Source organism: Pelodiscus sinensis, chromosome 8 (assembly GCF_049634645.1).
Source record: "Pelodiscus sinensis isolate JC-2024 chromosome 8, ASM4963464v1, whole genome shotgun sequence".
NCBI lineage: Eukaryota > Metazoa > Chordata > Testudines > Trionychidae > Pelodiscus > Pelodiscus sinensis.
The window spans coordinates 9,664,375-9,685,035 of record NC_134718.1 but is presented as its reverse complement, the minus strand read 5'-3'; the positions used below and the strand labels follow the sequence as shown (position 1 = coordinate 9,685,035).

Sequence of the window (20,661 nt, the reverse complement as noted above, 5' to 3'; positions counted from 1 at the left end):
TTTGTGATAAATGTCACTAGAGAAGACGTTAATGCAACTCTAAAGCCACTTTCTTCTTTTGCTTTTCCAGCTACGTGATCACAAACCCACCCTATGAGTTTGAGCTTGTGCCCACAGACTTGATCTTCTGTTTGATGCAATTTGACCACAACGCTGGCCAGTCCCGAGCCAGCCTCTCTCATTCCTCCCATTCTTCCTACTCCTCCAGCAAAAAGAGCTCATCAGTGCACTCCATCCCGTCAACAGCAAACCGACAGAACCGCAGCAAGACCAGGGACTCCCGGGAAAAACAGAAGTATGTTCAAGAAGATAGACTTTGATATGTGTACCCATCCCTACCCTGTGTGAAACTTGCATCTGCCACCCATTCCTCCCTGTTGGTGTTTCCCTGTTTTTCCCATGGAGTTCTTCTTTTTTGTACACATATTTTACATAGCTATGACAGTGTGCATGTGAGTGTCATTTTTATTTCACCACCATAAAACCCTTAAGCACAACAGCAACAAAGCAGACGGACCAAAAGTTATTTATGATGCTAAGGAGGGGAAAAATCCTAAACCCACAGGCATGCCAAAAGCATAAATAACTCACCGTAGCAACTACTCTACATATCCAAAGATAGAATGTGTTTAGCACGAATGCTTGTTCATAAAGTCAGTCACACAAAGCACGTAATTTAATAAAGAAATAGTGATATATTGGGGCTTTTGTTTAAACACACACAAGATATTAGAAAGCTTACCCGTTGAACAAAAACTTCTACGCTTCAAGTAAAGATAGCGATTGTTTCACCGTCAAAGCTGAAATAGTCTAGTCTTTCACCATCTGTATAGATTATTAAGCACCAGCTCTACATCAGAGACTTGTTCTCTCTAAGGCTAGGTCTCGAGTATGGGGCTTTATTGGAAAAAGTGACGCGCTTTTCTGCCATTTGGCCCAGTCTAGATGGGGCCAAATGGCGGAAAACCCTCCTCTTTTGGTGGAGCCCTTATCCCTTGTGGCATGAGGTATACAGGGCTTCCCGAAAGAGAGCATTTGCTCTTCTGCGAAAAAAAGCGGAAGAGCAAATACACTCCCTGGCTGTGGCGGGATTTTTCCAGGATGCCTCTGGTATACCAGAAAAACCCTGTAGTCTAGACGTAGCCAAAAAGGACAGTATTTTAAAGCATGTCCTTCCACATCTCCTCCCTGTACCGCTGACATTTTCCAGGCGTGGAGTTGTAAAACTTTTAACTTAAAAAAGTGTCTAATTGCATGCTAAATTATTATTCTCACTGTTTATACTGCCACATGAGTAGCTATATTATCCTTCACTTGTGACATTTGGGATGAAAAGCCATATGTATCAAAGATTGGATGTAAGTCTTAAACATGGCAAAAATATTTTTCTGAGCAGTGTTTTAGTCTGAAAAGATACCTTATGTACAAAGATGTCTACAACCTGCCTTTCTAGGACTTTAAGTATCAAAACCAAAGTATCAGTCTTTGGGGGATGATGATAGGCTAGCTTTGGTAGATCTTTCACTGGCCGCTCTAATGAATAGGAGGAAATCGTCGGCTGTGTTCTGGTTTGTAAAGGGCGCATGCATTAGAAGAAGCACAAGGGAGAACGATAGTTTCTGTGGGCCTGCAGCATAAGAAGCTGTGGAGGGGTGAGTTACAGAGCACAGCCCACACATGAAACTATATGCCTTCCCATGGCCAGAAGTGAGCAAATCAGAGGCTGTGTGTGCTAGGCTGTTCCTAGCTACAATACTGGTGCAGTATCCTGCCGTTGCCAGAATTAAATACATTTTAGTGGCTTCCAATCCTAGCTGCCCTTTCTTTATTGTATCTTGAAACCTATTTTAAATGCCAGCAGCAGGGGGGACACTTTGAAATCACACTACCTACTTTGTGACGAGCTGCCCAGCCCAATAGGCATGTCTCTAGAAAACCGACCGAGGAGGTGTAGCATGGTAGTTACCCAACAGCAAGAGGTGTTTTTATGGTTAGCGCTGTTTTCTCCTCTCTCCCTTCCCCGAGCATGGTAATTTTAGAGCTTTGCTTGCTGTGTGAATTGACAATGAAGTCAAGCACTTTTACTGACAAAACCTGGTATGGTACAAACGGGGCTACCCACAGTGCATCTGTGCAGTGTTAAGAATAATGATTGGAATCAGAAATTATTGCGTATGTGTTTGTGCATAATTGCAGCCAATTAGTCCTCCCAGTGGAAGATGTTTCAAATTATGCTTGTCCCCTGTCCCAAAAATTCTTGCCTCTGAAGACACACTCAGGTATTCTTTGAAAACAGTTCTGAGGTTTTGCCCTAAGAACATGCATAATGACGAGGCTGTGCCAGTTAAAGTGCTCAACCGGAAATTTGACAGTTTAAAAGCATTGTAAAACTTACAGAGCTTACTTCTCTTTCTAAAGTGCAACAAGGATGAATAGAATGGGCCAAGGTATGACAATTAATGGTTCTGCATGACCTAGCAACGGCTGTGGGGTTCCTTCTCTAATGTTGTCCTTGTGAAAACTTGTGAAATTAAAAAAAAAGAAGTTAAAAACTTTATTCAGTTATTGGGGGTGTTTTTTAATTGTTTTGCTTTATTTTTTCCCCTAAATCAAAAGTAAAACTGGCTGCTGCTGCTGCTGCTGTTGCTCCACCCTGTTTTATTTTTCTCCTCTCATCTGCTTGGCGTTTAACTGCACGCGCCCTCTGCTAACCATCTACGTACCTATGTAGTAAAAATGTTGACCTGTTACAGAGCTCATTTCACCTTGCCAAATTCTCATTTCCATTCCGCTTCGCCCCCCAAACCTTTTAACCAAGGCCCTGAACTTTTTTTTTTAATGTTGTTTCCAGTGGCAATACTGATGTTGTTACCAGTTGCACACTTTTTAGCAGCGTTGCCACCTAACATGCTTTTCTCTTCTCATTTCATTTCATTTTCCTTTGAATGGGGCGTTAATATGGAATCAATTGTCACGTATCTGAAAAATAGATTTCAATGCATGCACAATTATGCAAATTCTACGATATGATCATTTCTGTCTCAGGCAGAAAGTGATGGACAATGAGAGAACTAATCTGTCCACTTCTGGAACTGAGCAGAAAATGAGACACTAAATGTAAGAGCCTATATCGAATTCCATGGTTTTACTAAGGACTAGTTCGCCATGGGAATTTTACATGCAGAAGAAGTGAAAAAGGATTTGAGGATTGGGCCAAATACATTTTTATTGCTCTCAATATAAAAGCACACTGAATTATATGTAGGAATCTAGCTCAGTGTACAAAATAACCTGCGTGTTGACTATTTATTTTCTTTGCATATGACAGTCTCTAATAGACATATTTTATTACATTTTCAATGACACTATGGAAATTTTCAAAGGCTAGAGAGCCCCAATCTAGTTTAAACAAACACTCTATCATCCCAGAGATCCAAAGCTATCTGAAGTCACGAATAGCTGTCAATTCCCTCTCCCTTCCCCCAACTCCTTTCTAATTGCCATTCCTGGTAAACTCATGCATTCTCACCCTGCTGGTGATTATGGTCCTTATATTTGTAAAAGTAACCAAAAACTACACTGATTTAGCTGAGTTACAGCAACATTTATATGGCTATTCTAGGCCAAATGCATCCAATGTTTGCTCCACTCAAAAGGGGAAAAACTGTACAATGGGTAGAATATTGCAGAGTACTTTTAACCAAAGGTTCTCTTAGAACTTTCATGCATTTCGAATAAAAGATACATAACATTGGTTTAACGAATACTCCTGTAAAGGAAAAGCCAGAGGGAGTTGTATCCCTTATAGGTACAATTAAGTGAAATGCTCAGGTTTCTATGGTAACAGACCTTTCCACAGTTCAGATACTGAGCTTGGTTAGGTGCTTTCCATAAGTTCTGTAGTTTTATGTTCTCTGTACTTTCATGTTCCCCCATAACATGTTAGACTCTGATTGGCAAGGCAAAACAGGAAGGAACTCTTAGCTTTTGCAAAGTAGTAGTGTAGTGTATGGGGCACTTTTGTGTTTGCTGGGTTTTGTGCGTCTATGTCGTGATAAACATTACTTAATGATTGGACATAGCCTAGCGAGCGTATGGGGTATCTGACACTGCCAAGCAGACTTTCACATCCCCAGAAGACAGCAGGCCCTGCCTGGCCTTCCGTATAAAGGCAAAGCTGCCATTAACACCACAGGGAATTATGCTGATTGGGCCCCAAAGACAGGGCTTCTTTTTTGTCGTTGTTCTTACAAAATGCATATGTGCATCAGTTGACAGCACGTTTGTATCATCTAATCAACTGCTAGCTGAGCCCTTCTAACCACTAGTATGTGTACAAGGAGAGCTGCATTATAACCAGTCACAGACATTTACAAATAATGAGAGCCGTTTCACTGAGCGGCAAATTGAGTATCATAAAATACTCCCCTGCCAAACTAACAACCCTGGTGGGTGGTGAAACTTCTAATATTTCTTACTTAGACAATCTCGCATGCAGTTGCTTCCTAACACCACCATTTAATTTTAAATAAGCTGCCTATATTGTTACTTTGTTGTTGCGAGCTGTGGTTTGAAGCTAATGTGTGAAAGGAAAACATTTTCTCGGCTGATACAGAAAAAAATCAGCCGAGCACATAACAAGAATAGGCTCTGACTTCCCCGCTATGGGTGTACAGTATCTTCCTTGCTTGTCCTCAGGGGGTGAAGGTACAGGCATGGCTTTAGGGATTAGCGCCTTCAACAAAAGTGAGACCGCATCTGGCAATGGAAGGGAGGGGGTGGTTAATGCATTGACTAGATGTGGTTGAACCTTGCAAGGTCCATTCATGGAACGCACCCGAACCCCATTTTTCAGGCTCAGTTTTAAAGCAGATGGCATCAGCCCCAAACCTGCAGGATCCTCTGGAGGACCAAATGCTAATGGTCAGATACCCACCTTTCCTCCCCACTTACCTTTGCAGTCTTCCAGAGGGCCTGACTAGTCAACCACATGCACCAGGCAGGGAAAAGGGAAGCTGGCTCCAGGAAGTATCACTTTTCCATCACTGATGATGGGAGGGTTTTTCTAGAGGAGGAAACAGGAAGGGCCCCCAGGTTAGAACACTGGACGTGCCTTTGCAGCTGAACAATAAAACATCTGAACTACTCCATGTTTCACTGGCGGCTGTGCTGGCAATTCTGGTCCAGTGACCTCCTTGGCCAGCTGCTGGAACAGCAGCGTGTTCCACCCTAAAGTACAAGGCAGGGAGTGGGACAACTTTCACTGGAGCATATTTGGATTGGACTGAGGGGAGCATTTCAACAGCCACCGAGCCGTAGAACCTGCCGTGAGCTTAGCAGCTATTCTGCCCATCTCTGGAGACTGACAAATGGGCCGGCAGAAAGTGATTGCAAAGAAAATAATATAATGAAAGAGATCGTGAGGCTTGAAGGTAACGATGCAGAAGAGCTTGCACCTGGCTCTGAAGGGGAGAGGAGTCTGGCCATGATGAGGGCAGAAAAGAAAGATGATCTGAGCAGCTGAGACAGAAAAGGTAAGGTATGAAGCTGCCAGGAAGGGGCTGATGAGTCCCAGCACAAGAGAGGCCCCTGCAAGGGCCAGAGTTTTTGCGTGCAGGAAGGATGGAATTAAAAAGAAGAAAATGGAATGTACAAGCATTTTATATACAGTGTGAATGCACCAGGGTATTGACAGTGTCTGTACTTTTAAAGGTCTCCATGGATTGTACGGGGAAGACAAATATATTAGCAATTACCTAGTGAGGCTGCTGCAAATTTCCACGAAAGCTGGGTAGATGGAAAAGCTTTTCATTTGCCGCTGGAAGGGGAGGACATGTAGTTCATTCTCATCCTTCGCACCAACACTCTGTCCTCCTTTTGACACCGACTGAAAGAACTTTCACCAAGTTCTCCCTGTAAACAAAGCGTGTGCAGCGGTAGGCAAAAAAAAAAGTCGGATAAAAGTACACAATGCTTAACTTGCCTCAAAATCATTTTAAACACAGACCATTTGAAAACTGTTAGTTTGAAATTGTTTATGTGATCTTGCGAGGCTTTTAGAACATGATAACCATCACACTTTAAACTAACCTTTCAGAGAGGTGTAATCGTAGATCACATAAAATTGGTTTCCACAAATGCATAATGGTTCGTGTGTCATACTTGAACTAAATGGTTTTTTAAACGGAGCTGAAATTATTTTGATGTCTACACATTCCCAGATATTTTCCCCTACCCCCTTTTTGTAAACCAGCCCCCGTCAGACATTCCCTTAAAGTCTCATTAATAATTCAAATGTTCTGATGACTTTAAAAGATCTTTGGAATTGAAGCTTTTTTTAAAAAAAAATACTGCTTGACAAAAAGATAAATGAATGTAGAAAGAAGCGGTAGGAGTCTGGCAAGCTGTAGATCATTTCAGAACAGATTGTAACTTTATCATTCTGTCAGGAAGAATAATTTAAAGCACTTAATCAGTTAGCTTCACTGTGCAGGATGTAACATTATGAATTCCTATCGTTCAATCTGTTCAAATCAAAGGGAGCTTAATTATAATAGGTAAGGGGAGGGGAGCTTAAACATTGCTTATTTGTTTCCCTAGTAAAGTTGCCTGAGTTTGAACACTCTGACCGCCAGTGAGTACAAAGGCTTTAAGGTGACAGGAGAAAACAATATACAGGTTGAAATTTTCTACCCAAGCACCACGCAAATATGTCGCATCTACAGAATTCCAGCCTATGGGCCAATCCTCTCATTTGTGCCCAGGAAAAACGACGATTCATTTTTGCACGGTACCTCTCCTCTCGCCACTATTCTGTATTTGAGTCACGGGATGCGCAGCTCTGCTCTATAAACAATTGAAGGAAAATCTCTAGTTAAAAATTCTATATGAGAAATCATGACTCTAACGCGCTGTAGAGCCAGGACCAAAGCCTAAGAGGTGGCGGCGTGCTGTGTTTTGTCTCCCAGTGTCCCCCCACTCCCTCGAATCTCAATTCTAAAATTGTTTCCACATTTGCACAAATGGACCCGAAACAAAAGGAAAAGCCTCCCCATTTTTCTTCCCCTTTTTTGCCTGTCAGTCGTCCCTCCCTCTGCTTCGCCTGCCATGCTCCTATTCATCATTAACAACCCATTCAGCCTAACGGAATGTTGGGGTTAGTCAGCTGATCCATCTGTAGCTGCATGTAATGAGAAAGTTCAGCAGCATTCAAACAGCCATGATGCCAGGGTCCATTCCTGGATGTAAGAGGCAAGGCTTTGGTGCTATCCCCCCTTTGAGGTCGCTTCCAACCCTAATCTTCCGTGAAAGAGGTTCAGAAGGCCACCTGGTCCAACCTCTCGCATGAAGAAAAACTCACCCTGACTAAAGCATCCCAGCCAGGACTTTGTATTCTAGTGCCCAACCCCGCAGGAAGGAATTGAAATGTTTCCCACATCGTTAACATGGTTTTTCAGCTTTATCCAGCTCTGCATTTCTAGCAAGGGCTGGAAGCAGACGTACAAGAAACCCTGCACTGGTGTGATTCCTGAGCCAGTTGTGCAGACCCCACGAGGTTGACTTTTCAGGTACTGCCACAAACCAAATACAACCTCCCAAACCTTAGGAGAGGAGCCCAACACTAACCCCAGCATGCTCCGAGCTTCTAAATGCATCCTTTTTATTTCTGATACTTGATCAGCACAGCACGTCACATGACTGCATTAAAAAAAAAATCTCATACATTCAAACACCCCAGCAAATTGCCAGTTTTCCTTAACCCTTTACTATGAACCCTGCAAACATCTCCTCCTTTTATAATATGTGTTCAAGTGTACTAAGCTACTATACTCTGCTGCTAGCAATTATTCATTGTTACCCTCTGTTGATTGCCTTTCCTCTATGAACGTTACTGACTGCTTTTTGCACCGCACTAATTAAACTTCTCTTTTTCCCTCCTTGTTCTGTCTCTACCCATTTTGCTCTTTAGCAGAAAAGAAATGGTTTACAGATGAGCCGGATAATGCCTATCCCAGAAACATTCAAATCAAGCCCATGAGCACTCACATGGCCAATCAGATCAATCAGTATAAATCTACAAGCAGCTTGATCCCACCCATCAGAGAAGTTGAAGATGAATGTTGACTCACAGAAGGCCAGAACTATTTTTTTAAAAGCAGACTTCATGAATGGTGATGTGACATTTATTCCTCTTACATGCTGACCCACGGGTGGAAAAGTTACGAAGGGCGAGCGTTATGGGAAAATAAAGTAGACAGATCTTTGTTTGTCTGCCTTTAATATTGCTTCCATGTATTTTGGAAACTATTTCATTTATAAATGAACATAATCAAAAATAATCATATATAGCCTCTAGCATTTTAAATTATTTTTATTTATTAGAAAGAAAATATATTTTTCTTTTTTTCATTGTCTTTTTTTCCCTTTAAAATAGCTGAATATGTGGCCAGACTCCTAAAAATAATAATAAAAAAAATCTGCTCTTGCTGACTCTCATATCTGAGGAGAATGATGGTCACAGTTATGAGGAAATGTAATCAAGGGAGATACATAATATATAAAAAAATACAAGGTCCAACTTGCATTTTAGTAAATCAAAAAAGAAGAAAAAAACCTCCAAACAGTTCACCAACATGTTTCTTTACTGGAGACTATGTATTTTGTTCAGCATTGACACCAGCTCTTAATAAACTGAAATGTATTTATTTTCAAAGCCGAAAGTCATATTTTTGTAGAATTAACATTCTCTCTGAACTATTCATCGTTTTATTACCATCCACAGTGAAGACGTTCCTACAGCTCATCTCAAGCGCCGGTAAATTTAAGATCCAAAACCATGCATTGGTACATTTCTATGACAATGGGTAGTGACCATTAGTGTAAAACAAAGGGCATGCAGATAAGATGCACATAGTGGCACTTTCTTTGAGGTTGCAAAATGTGCAATTCTGCTTTGCTTCACATTGCATATTATCCATCAGCACTTGCTGACTCAAGGAGTTCAACCATGGAAAATCCTCTTCTTTTGCCAGGTTTCTGAGTACTTTAATCCAGGATGTCTAAATAGCACACAAGATCATGATATTCATAACCCACACATCTACCAGATTGCACTTGAGTTCTTGCTTAAAACTACTGGAGTTGTGCCTGACCCAAACCCTACCTGATCCAAACGCTCCTTTAAAGGTGGCAAAGGTTGGGTCCATAGCAGAATTTTGCTGATGGCCCATCTATCAGCAACAGACCGAATCAAAACCACAGCTCTGAGCACACCTGTATTTTTGGTGAATTCAGCTCACAGCACAAACTTTGCAGCTCAGGCTTTTGTCTACAGTGTCTCAACATCTTGTTGCCAGTTAATTTTGGTAAAAAATGTCTTAAATGTTATTGTTTGCTTGTCTTTTTAAGTTGCTGCGACTCCACTCAAAGGTACAGTGAAAACCAAAACAAAACAAAAGTAATGAATGTATTTAAGCATGATAACTTACAAAAGGCCTTTGAAGAGCTGTCTACAGTAAAACCAATTGTATTAGCAGTTTCACAAAGTGGCCAACAAGCTTTACAGCCATCAGACAAATATGTGATATTTCATATCTGTGCTGCAGTATGTATTCACCTAGGCATTTGATGTTTTAAGCAAGTTAGCAACTCTCAGTTTCAAATTAACATTTGATGCAACCAGCGGAGCTATCAAGGGTTTAAAAAAAAAAAGGCCCCCATGGGTTAAAAAAAGATAAGGTCCCATTGTGCCAGTTAAGTTTAGGCTTTGTACTTTTGTACAGTTGCAAAACGCCAAGATAAAACATGTTGTGGTACTATTAACATTAGCGAAATATCAGTGAATCAGACACATACAAAGCAGATCGATTTACTGTGAAAAGAACATCCACTATATAATCCAACATTTAAGCTAAACTATCTCAGCGTCAATGTTTGTTCGCTGGCTGCAGTACAAATATAACCATACTGCCACCTAAACAGGCTTTACTCTGGAGTGACTTTTGGGACTGTGACTACTTTGTTGTTACCTTTTGTAGAATTAGTTATTTTAAACAAAAAATTAACAAGAATTGTGAATATAATGTATGTAAAATGGGATTGTTAAAAATATTTATACTCACTATCCTATGAAGAAACAAAATAACTTGAGCCGTTTTTACGCATATTTAACCCATTTCACAAAACCCCAAATAAAGCAAGAATCTGGTGGTTTTGATTTGTTATTACGTTAGCTAACGGCAGCCTATAATTTGCATTCTGATTTTGCATTGGGTCACTTTAAACCTTTCCTTTCAAGTCAGTACTCCTTTTTCATTTGTGAACTGCACTAATTTTATTGCCAGAGGAGTAAAAAGTTGGCATCAATCCCAATAGAATTGTTGAAATTGATGTCAATCTTAGCCAAAAAACATTTGATTTTTATAGGTCACTTGTTTTATGGCTGGCATAGGAAATAATGTGAAGTACTCTTAAGTTGAATGTTACAGAAGTAACTGTACACGGTGCCATTTCTTAGCATCCTTCCTTTCTCATGTAGAGGACATATTTTTTATTGAATTGTAAAAAAAACCTCACCTGCATTGCTAAGGCCTGCATGTCAGGGTCACGCTGTTATGGGGTCTACGTTAAAAAGCAGATTGCCACTATATAACTAGGTCTTGGGCAACACGAAAAGCAGTTCTATTAATATAGCTAATTGCAATAGCACCCATTTATACCATCGGATGTGGGGGCTGTAAATAATTAACAACACACATTTCTTAAAAACATATGAAATCCAAACTTTAGACTTGCTCCTTCCTTAGATTACTAATGAGTTTTTAACAAACATGTAGTACAGCTGTGGTTTGGGTTTTCAGGCAAAGAAAGTGACCACTGTAATTCACGTACAGTGTACTGAATTCAGCAAAACAAAGTCTATGGGGCTACATGAGAAAATCTGAAAGTAGGACAGGAAAGTTCTAGGTTTTAGGTCAGGGCTACTCAACTTTGGAATCCCCGGGGCCACCGTGATACTCTCAGCACGTGCCACAACTTAAGTGTGGTTGCATAGACATGCAAATATATATGCAAATACTTCTTTCACACTGACGGGCATGAATACAAAGATTACGGCAAGACTGCACAACACACAGGCCCCATTTAAGTCGGTTCTGCTGATATTAATAAAATGCAACAGTTACCCAATTTCCACCCATATGACAGTACTTTTAATGAGCAATGACAGTCCAGGAATTTAACTACTTCAACGCATATCAACAAAAGATCATTATACTGACTCACCATTGTGTAGCGTGTTCCCAGTGAAGGCCATATTCAAATGATCCCACCAGCGTGCTGTGTGTAGAGCTCCGCATAAACCCAAACCACACCACGGGCCGCATGTTGAGTGGCCCTGTTTTAGACCATTTGACTGTTTGGTTGTTTTTTTAAACCCAAAGAGAGGCAAAGTGTGTGCATCTGATGGCTTTGTACTTTGAAGAAATGGCAGGTCAGATCCAGGACAGATACAGCATTGTAGGTCACTAGGGCAGTAATTCGTATTTGATATGTCCTGGCATAGCAGAGGGATCGATTGGGACAGGTCTAATACTAAGCCAGTACTTCATTGGTCGAAACGGCAATACAATGTGTATATGAGCGCGTGTGTACGAGTCATCAGGGTTCCTTGAGCAAAGTGACTACTGGAATGTGACAAGGCCTAATTCTTATTTGAGCTAAACATGCCCAACTTCTGCTGTTTTGAATGTGAGCCCAACGCATCCAACTAAGAGCAGAGCGATAGATCAGAATCACTGAAGGCACTGTTCACCCAGAGGCAGGGGGCTAGCAAAAACGTTCTCAGCAATAGCTTAGCTGCCCCACCCTCTCAGACGTGCTCTGTATATTAGCAGGTATTCAGGGAGAAGCCCATGTGATCTGAAGTCATAAGGACTGAGAGCAGACCTAAGGATCCATGTAATTTGCATGGAGGAGATGTCTCTATTCCAGCCCCGAGGCTGGAGAGGCAACTGAATGTGGGTGGGCGGACAACACCAGCCCACGATAAAGGTGGTGGAAAATTTTGCATTATCCCAGCCGATGTACTATTTAGCCAAATAAAGCCCAATGGCTTAGATTTTTTGCTGCATCAAGGGGGAAACAGAGGAGGCTGCCTCGGAGGGGTTAGGCACCCCATCTATCTGTGACATTAAGGATGAAAAATTCTTGTCACGTTAAGAAATAGATGACTGGCTGAATGAGGCATGCTGGGTTATAAGGGAGACACCTTCTCCTCTCCACCCACATCTTGGTAACGTGCCATGGATGGGAAAGGAAGTACCAAAAAATGTATTACACATCTAAAAATGTTCTATTTTAAATTAAGATCTGATAAAATATTGCAGAGTACAGCTTGGGTCCTTTAAGGGTCTGAAGTACATAGAGTTTGCTTGGTGCATTTGTTTTCTCTCTGTGAAACTGCCTTTACTAATCAGATTCATAAATTATTGCACAGCAAGAGCGATAACTTAGAATCATAGAATAATAGGACTGGAAGGGACCTCAAGAGGTCATTGAGTCCAGCCCCCCGCCCTCAAGGCAGGACCAAGCTCGACCTACACCATCCCTGACAGATGTCTATCTAACCTGTTCTTAAATATCTCCAGAGAGGGAGATTCCACCACCTCCCTTGGCAATTTATTCCAATATTTGACCACCCTGACAGTTAGGAATTTTTTCCTAATGTCCAATCTAAACCTCCCCTGCTGCACTTTAAGCCCATTACTCCTTGTCCTGTCCTCAGAAACCAAGAGGAACAAATTTTCTCCTTCCTCCTTGTGACACCCTTTTAGATATTTGAACACCGCTATCATGTCCCCCCTTAATCGTCTTTTTTCCAAACTAAACAAGCACAGTTCATGAAGCCTGGCTTCATAGATCATGTTCTCTAAACCTTTAATCATTCTTGTCGCTCTTCTCTGTACCCTTTCCAATTTCTCCACATCTTTCTTGAAATGTGGCGCCCAGAACTGGACACAGTACTCCAGCTGAGGCCTAACTAGTGCAGAGTAGAGCGGCAGAATGACTTCACGAGTTTTGCTTACAACACACCTGTTGATACAACCTAGAATCATATTTGCTTTTTTTGCAACAGCGTCACACTGTTGTCTCATATGTTTACTCACTGTTGACTCAACTTACAAATGGGTAATTTGCCTGTTTGCATGCTATACAATCCATAGCTGTGAAAACATACATATGTTTAGCAACTGCCCTGTTACATCTCCCAGTCTAAAAGTTACTGTACAAATCTGTACCTTCTTAACGTAATACAAATTAATTGGCAACAGCTTCAAGAAGCCAACAAGTTTTGAAGTGTGCTTCCAGTGTTCTAGCAATTATCAGGGCACATGCCTCTACACCTTGTCATATGTCCCGCAAAGCAGAACAAATAAAAGGGTGAGTGAGTCAGTGCAAAGGCCCACATACCTTGTGTTGGTGTGGGTAGGAAACTGATCAAAGGCTATGGGAGCTGTTTGGGAAAATCTAGGGAAGCGCATGTTCTTTATCTTTCACAGCTTAGTAGCTTTCTTCAATGGCACCAGTCAGTACTTACCCTTTTAAATTATGTTTATACTACCCTCCAGATTGATGGGCAGTGATCAATCCAGTGGGGTCAATTTATCACATCTGATATAGACCCAATCAATAGACTATTGAGTGCTCTCCCGTCGACTCTGCCTATGCTTGTCATTTTGGTGGCGTACCAGAGTTGATGGGAGAGCATCTACCCTTGACTCACTTAGCTGAAGTTGTGTAACTTAGGGAGTGTCTAGACTACAGGCTTTTGTCGACAGAGGCTTTGTCAACAGATATTGTCAACAAAGAGCATCTAGACTACGTCCAGAACTCTGTCGACAAAAGGCATTATTCCTCATAGAATGAGGTTTACCGCCGTCAACAAAACTGCCGAGTTCTGTCAACTTTATATCAACAGAACTCGGCGGTAGTGTAGCCGCAGGTATAGTTTTGTCGACAAAAGTCCACTTTTGTTGACAAAACCCTGTAGTCTAGACATACCCTTAGATTTAATTTTCACAGTGTTTTTGCTGTGGTATGTCGACTTCAGCTATGCTAGTCACATAGATTGATGTAATGGAAACCAAGTCTAAGATAGTTAACACGATTTTTAAATATGTGTTGGGCCACTAAGGTCTTGATACAGCAAAATACATAACTTTGAGCAAGTGCATAGTCCCATTTTGTTGAATCTAGTCAATGCAGTGGATCTAGCTACACACTTTAGCATGTACTTCAAGGCTTTTGATGAATAGGGTCTATTATAATTTGTTTTTTTAAAACAATTGTTTCCATTGACGGTATGAAAATAACTTTACTGAACACAGTGTTAGTACCCATGACTGGCAGTGGGTCATAATCAGAGTATAATATAAATACTAGAACAGTTCAGCATCAGTCAAATTCTCCACTATGCAGAGTCGTCCATATCTCAAAACTTAACTTCCCATAAGTTGTACGAGGGGCCTTATGTAGAATGAATTTCTCCCTTACAAAATACCAAACATTTAACAGAAGACAGGACATTATACTAAAACCAGATATTCACAATTCTGTACCTTTGCAGAAATGCCAGATGATTATATGCTTTAAAAGCTTTTGGCCACAGACATCCAAAACTAATCTCAATTTTTGCTTTCAGAAAAAAATAAAATTTGCGCTTGCTTTTATTTTGTACAGTGGGGTAGTTTTTTCATCTCTTATTTTTCTTAAGTGTGTGTTAATCATCTCAGTTTTTAGGTCTTTTTCTATTCAATGTGTGTAAACTTCTTTTCCAGGTTCTCTGATAATTAGAAAAAAACTGCAAATGAATATGCGTGAGATGTGTGAGAATGCATGCTGCTGTTATTTAGCAGGCAGACATCCAGTGATGTGGCGCACAAAGCCAAGTAAAAAACAGCGATTGAATAATCTATAAACTGCGATAGTCTATACATTTACCTAGCCGATTTTTGAACTACTAAAATTGATGTTTGCTCCTCATTAAAGGCAATAAAATAAAGAAGATTATTCTAATTTAGCTTCAGATTTGTCAAAAAAGTAATAAAATATCCATAAAATGCTCCCCCATTTATGTGTCAAATCCAGTACCTGTTGAAGTTGAAAGAAGACCCCCCCACTGTTTCAATGAGTTTCAGAGGAGGCCTGCAGTAAAAAAAAAAAAAAAAAAAAAAGAATGTAGGCACTAAAGCACATAAGAATAAATGGAGAAATTTCTGCAATTCTTCTTTCATTGAAATTGAAAAGTGAGAATGGGAATTTTTCTGGTAACGAGAAGAGTTTAAGGAATCTCATCAACATTTCAGCTGCAATCCTCACATTGCTTATTTTAAGAAGCAATTAACATTTCTCTCTTTCTCTCGGTCTCCTGATATTGTTTCAGAGACATATTTTAGCTGTTGCATTTGCTAAACCTATTGGAATTCCAGAAGAATTAAAATTTTAATGTCAGTGTTTTTCAGGCAAAGTTGGCCTTTCTCCTCCTCTAGACCATAGAAAACATACAGTTCACATTAAAGATGTTAAACATGAAGCTTACCAGTATGCCTATCAATTCCAGTGGCGGGAAACCACAGCCATAGCAGGCTCAGTGGCAGGACCTCACGGACGGGGCACGGCCAGGCAGCAGGCTAGGAAGCAGGCCCTATGTTAAAATGGTTAGCCAGTTAAGTGCTATTGTTTAACAGGTTAACTATTTTAAGACCCCTTGTTCATACATATAATATAAGGAAGCATTTGCCATTATAGTCATTCCTTGAAAACAATTCCTATAAACTACCTATGGTATTCACGCTTCCAGTTCATAGAGAAAAAGGAGTATGACTTCATCATTTTTCTTTGTACCAAGGATCGGTGAGAGAGATAAAATGCTGGTGCTCAGAAATGATCTACCTGACTTTGTCATATGTAATATCCAGTGATAAATATCTTGTCTTGTAAAAAGGGTTTGTACATAACTTGTACATGGTTTCATTTTGTATTTTTCTCAGATTAAAATTTATGTATTTGTGTTCTAAAACAAGGCGTGAGCTCTATTTTTGTCGTAGAAATGGGTATTTCACAAAGTATGATGCAACAGTAGATATCAAGCCTACCAGTAACTATGCAACCTGATAGGTAATAAAATTGCTCTAATTTGCATGCCACCTTTAATCTGGGACTCACAACTAGAAACTACCGGAACTAGCTGCTCATGCCAGTTGTCCAACGAGCCTGTTGCTATGTTTCCACTAATGGTCAAAACCAAACGCTTTGAAGGAAGATGTGGAAACCCTATGGACAAATTTGCAAAACCATGCCTCCAAGATACATTTCCTTCCAATCCCAACATATGATTTATATCCTGGAGTAATTTAGCTAACCTAACCATAAAAGAGAGTCTCTTCTTTCATTTTTAATAGTTTTGATAGTTAATTGAATGTTAGGTTTGCACACATTTAAAGAAAGTCTAATTGGTTCTTGCCCCAGTGGCTACAAGTCACATTTACACTTTCATTGTATAGCTATCAGAAGCGAAATCAGATAAGCACACTCCAAATTTTGGCCCTATTCCTGAGGGCACCTACAAAGGTGCTTAATTTAAGAAGAAAAATTGTTGGTTTTTTTGAAACAACGGAACTACCCGTGGGCTTCAAGATTAGCACAGTTTCCAGGACTGGCCTCCAGTAGTTTAAAAAATAGCTTAGTGACGCTGAGAAGTTACACCTTGGATAGACATCATACCAATCCCAGATATGTAATTATGAAGAATCCAGTGTTATCTTTAATGAATTGACCACTTGTCAGTCTCAAACAAGAAAAAAACTCTCACAAGCTTAGTGCGAAAGAAAGTCACCTGCATGACAAAAGCCCGAAAAAGCACATCAGCACTGAACATTTTACCCCAGGGTTTAAATGGTTTCAAGGACCTTGTTTGGGAGCTCCGCATTGCATGGAATTTCAGTCGATGTTGATACGTGGCTATAAAAAAGAATAGGTGGATGGGGCCAGAGGGCCTGAGCAACAAATTGGTTCTGATTTCTAGAGCCACATTTATATCAAGATGCTCTGTGTGTGATATGGAACAACATCCATTAGGCACTAAAATCAACATTATTTGGCCAAGATGGCTGCCTGGATCCATGAATGCTGAAGGGAAGAACTGAAGTGTATGAGCTAAGCTGAGTGGAGAAATGTACAGCATTTGATGCCTTGAAAGTGAAGGAGTTATTGTCACTGGATGGAGTCTTTGCATGAGCCATGTATTGCTATTTCTGTTCAAGGCACATCCTTACGGAAAGGAAACACTTTGGCATTCGGCAGGTAGACAGCTTCCACCTCCAAAGGATGTTGAGAGACCTGGCTTAAAACAGAATATTCAGCTAACAACATAATATTTAAAAATTCTGAAGAAATGAAGGGAGGCAGGAAGGAAAGCACTTAAGTTTGACAATCGGAATCCAGACTGATGACGACAAAAGTTTGCTCTCAGGGACACAGGTAAATGGCAAACCTGGAGTCATGCCACACACAACCAGAAAGCTGAAACGAGCCAATTGTTGTTTGTTCCTTCTGCTTGACCCTTCGCTCACAGATTCCTTTGACATTTAAACACATTTTCAATGGGAGTTTCTGGCATTTTAGATGATTTCAGGTAATCTGGAACCAAAATTATTTGTAAAGAAGAAAGCAACTGCAATATATTTACTTGGAATTCTGAATTTGTATATTACATGAAAGTGTGTTTGTGTATTTGATGGGAAATGTGCACCAGCTTTTGGCACAGGCTTTAGTGTCTGGTGATGCAGACTGCTCAGTATTTTAACTGAACACAATTTGTTAGAATAATTTTCCAGGGACAAACATCAATTAAATAAGGAACACACAAAGCTCAAAAGGCAAGCGATATCTTCCTTATCTATTCATGTGTAGAATTACATGCTTTTGACCTAACACACAAGTATCTAGCTTTGTGGTTATATCAGTGGGCTAATTTCAAGCTACAAGATCTCTTTTTTTCCCCTTTACTTCTGTGGGTGTTTTAGCACCTTGCTCTGTAACCCCAAGGTTAGTCTAGCTTTACACCATTGCAAATAGTAAAAAACATCCTGGCCTGGGAATTACTATGAAAAGCCACCTAGTGTCTTGTGTTTGACAAGTCTCCCCTCTCCTTTCTAGTCTTTGCCCTGATCCAAAGCATCTGTGTATCTCTGAGCATGAAGACTCTCCAGGAGATGACCCTTTCAGGAATGTCTTTCCAGACTTCAAGATTAGCAATGTCCTGTTTCTGCCCAGAAGATACCTAAACATTTGTTCCCTTGGGTGGAATTTCTTCTTGTCCTTACTTTCCAGGCCACTGTATTTAATGCCAATTTATAGGACCAAATCCTGAGAGCATTTACGCTGGTATTGTTCTAGGGTAATAAAATAACTGGCTAGCCAACTATCTGGATCACTATTTCTCCACCCCACAAAGTTGATGGCTAGAAGCACTACTGCTTCTGAAAACATCTACACAGAGTAATAGTCCTAATCCATCACTAACAGAAGGTTTGCATGAGATGGGCTTTGTACCTAGTCAACACATTCCTGCCTATATGGGGCATACTGTGTCAGATTCTGGGCTTCTTCAACCCACCTCTACAGCTGCGTTGGGTTGCTTTCAGGAAGAAAAAGCAACTAGAAAGCAATTGGATTGGGCCACCCAAGGATCACCAGTCTAAAGAGGATCTTTGAGTTGTGGAATTACTCTTATCCCGGCCACCCTTCCAGGCTACTAGAGTAGGGGGCATGAGTAGGAGAAAGTGGATGTGGCCAGGACATTTTTAAGGGTGATCCCCAACTAATAGAAGCTAGAGCAGTCTTCTGCAGCCAGAACAAATACTGAAGTCTCATTAAGTCACCTTTAAATGCCATTCTAATGCCTTTGTATGCTCCTACTCCAGGGCCATGTGACATCTGATATCACCTATGTCTCTCTCTTCCATGTGCCAATCCCAGAGGCTGTGACATCTAAGTTAGTACTTCACTAGAATTTACACATGTATCATCAGACAGTACGGTCAAAGACAGATGTACAATACCCTAACAGAAGCTGCTTTGTTTCTCATTCAGAAAAATGAGCACAAGAATAAACATCCTCTTTAAAGTACCACTCACGGCTCTAACGCTCTAGTCCAGCAAACAAAGACTCCATTTAACTTTCAGTGTTGCCAATGTCATTCTAAGCAAAGGGGGAAGTTTATAAATGGCACTGACTGAAAGCACAGCTATAGGAAATATGGTTCAGTTACAGATCCAAAGAGAGGAACTGTATGTTAATCACAGGTACAAAAGCACCCATCAGTTGCAAAATAAGTAATCCACAATCCGGGGACTGAACTCCCTCCAGAGACAGTAGGAAGTGGCCCAGGGCGGAGGGATACCCTCCTGGGAGCTCAGTGTGGTGCAGGGAGACCTCCCGCTGAACTGTCAATGCAGTCACCACCGCCAACAGGGCCCTGGGTTGGGACCCGGCCCCCCCCTACACTCACCCCAACTGGTGGTTGGCTCTCCAACAGCCAGGGAGAGCACACTAGCTACTCAGGCCTCTAGGCCACTTTTGGAAATGTGGACTAGGCCTGTGGCTATATTTCCCCTGAGTAAGGGGTAGTGAATTTTTGGGCTAGGCCTGTGGGTCATATTTTCCCTGAAGCAGGGGCACTGAACTTATGGCCCATAGGCCTCGCCCAAATGTTCAGTACCCCTTACTCAGGAGAAATATGGCCACAAGCCTAGTCCGCATTTCCCCTGGAAAAGGGGCACTGAACTGTTGGACTAGGCCTGTGGGGCCTATTTCCCCTAAGTAAGGGACACCAAATTGTGAGATTGGTATTGTGGGGGTGTCACATCCTATGACAGGGGGCGCGCCCTGTGACACAAACCAAAAAGGGTTTAGCTGCAAAATTTGGATCCAACCCTGTATTTTGAATCTCACATCCTTTCCCGGTCCAAATGTATGAGTTCTAATTTGTTAAGAAGTAAGTGACATCAAATAACATATGATCATCAGATTCCATTAACTATTCATGTGCATTGCTCATTGCAATCATCTACTATTCATCTTTACAAGTCCACAAGGCTTCAGGATTAATGGTAAAACAGCCTAACCGCTTGTTGCATGCAATACATTAAATGGAACTGTACACTCAAACTGACACCATTAACTATTACATTATATTTCGGGTGTGTGTAAGAATTGTGATTCATAATTATTATCCACTAAATTCCATTCTTACCAGGTATGGATCAGCACCAGCCCACGCTGGGGAAGCTACCGAGCCCAACACTGGCCAAATTCAGTGATGAACCCTGATCACATGACACCTGAGGCATGTTGTGCCTACACTAAAAAGAACTCCACCCTGGCGATTGTACTTTCTATAATATCTGTATGCTTCTCCTACAAATTATGCCCATCCACAGGCCTCCTAGGAAGCAACTCCAAGTGAAGAACTGTTCACATGTATCTTACCACTAGACCAACAATTCAGGAGGTGCACTCAAGGCTGCAGCATGGGAAATACGAGACTCCAGTGAAGACAGAAACTGCATGGCCTTGCAGCCACTGGACTTATCATCTAA

The 20,661-nt window shown here is 41.0% G+C and overlaps 1 protein-coding gene and 1 long non-coding RNA gene across 31 annotated transcripts in view; one reads left to right on the top strand and one right to left on the bottom strand.

The window, feature by feature from the left end:
* Nucleotides 1-8,705, top strand: part of KCNMA1 (potassium calcium-activated channel subfamily M alpha 1) — a 742,164-nt gene extending 733,459 nt beyond the window's left edge. For 9 of the 27 annotated variants that reach the window (XM_075934709.1, XM_075934712.1, XM_075934711.1 and 6 more), the window contains 3 exons: nt 71-295; nt 2,419-2,447; nt 7,970-8,705. In XM_075934709.1, the coding sequence (XP_075790824.1) occupies nt 71-295; nt 2,419-2,447; nt 7,970-8,124 (409 nt within the window). In that variant the 3' untranslated portion in view covers nt 8,125-8,705. Of the gene's footprint in view, nt 1-70; nt 2,105-2,418; nt 2,448-7,969 lie in introns of those variants that run through there. The other 18 variants (XM_075934710.1, XM_075934719.1, XM_075934720.1 and 15 more) reach the window with 4 other exon arrangements.
* LOC142830367 (uncharacterized) overlaps nt 1-20,661 on the bottom strand; it is a 107,551-nt gene that overhangs the window by 14,407 nt on the left and 72,483 nt on the right. For 2 of the 4 annotated variants that reach the window (XR_012905550.1, XR_012905549.1), the window contains 4 exons: nt 15,599-15,703; nt 15,151-15,204; nt 5,757-5,913; nt 4,954-5,065 (listed from right to left, as the gene is read on the bottom strand). This is a non-coding gene — a long non-coding RNA (uncharacterized LOC142830367). Of the gene's footprint in view, nt 1-4,953; nt 5,066-5,756; nt 5,914-6,794; nt 7,977-15,150; nt 15,205-15,598; nt 15,704-20,661 lie in introns of those variants that run through there. The other 2 variants (XR_012905552.1, XR_012905551.1) reach the window with 2 other exon arrangements.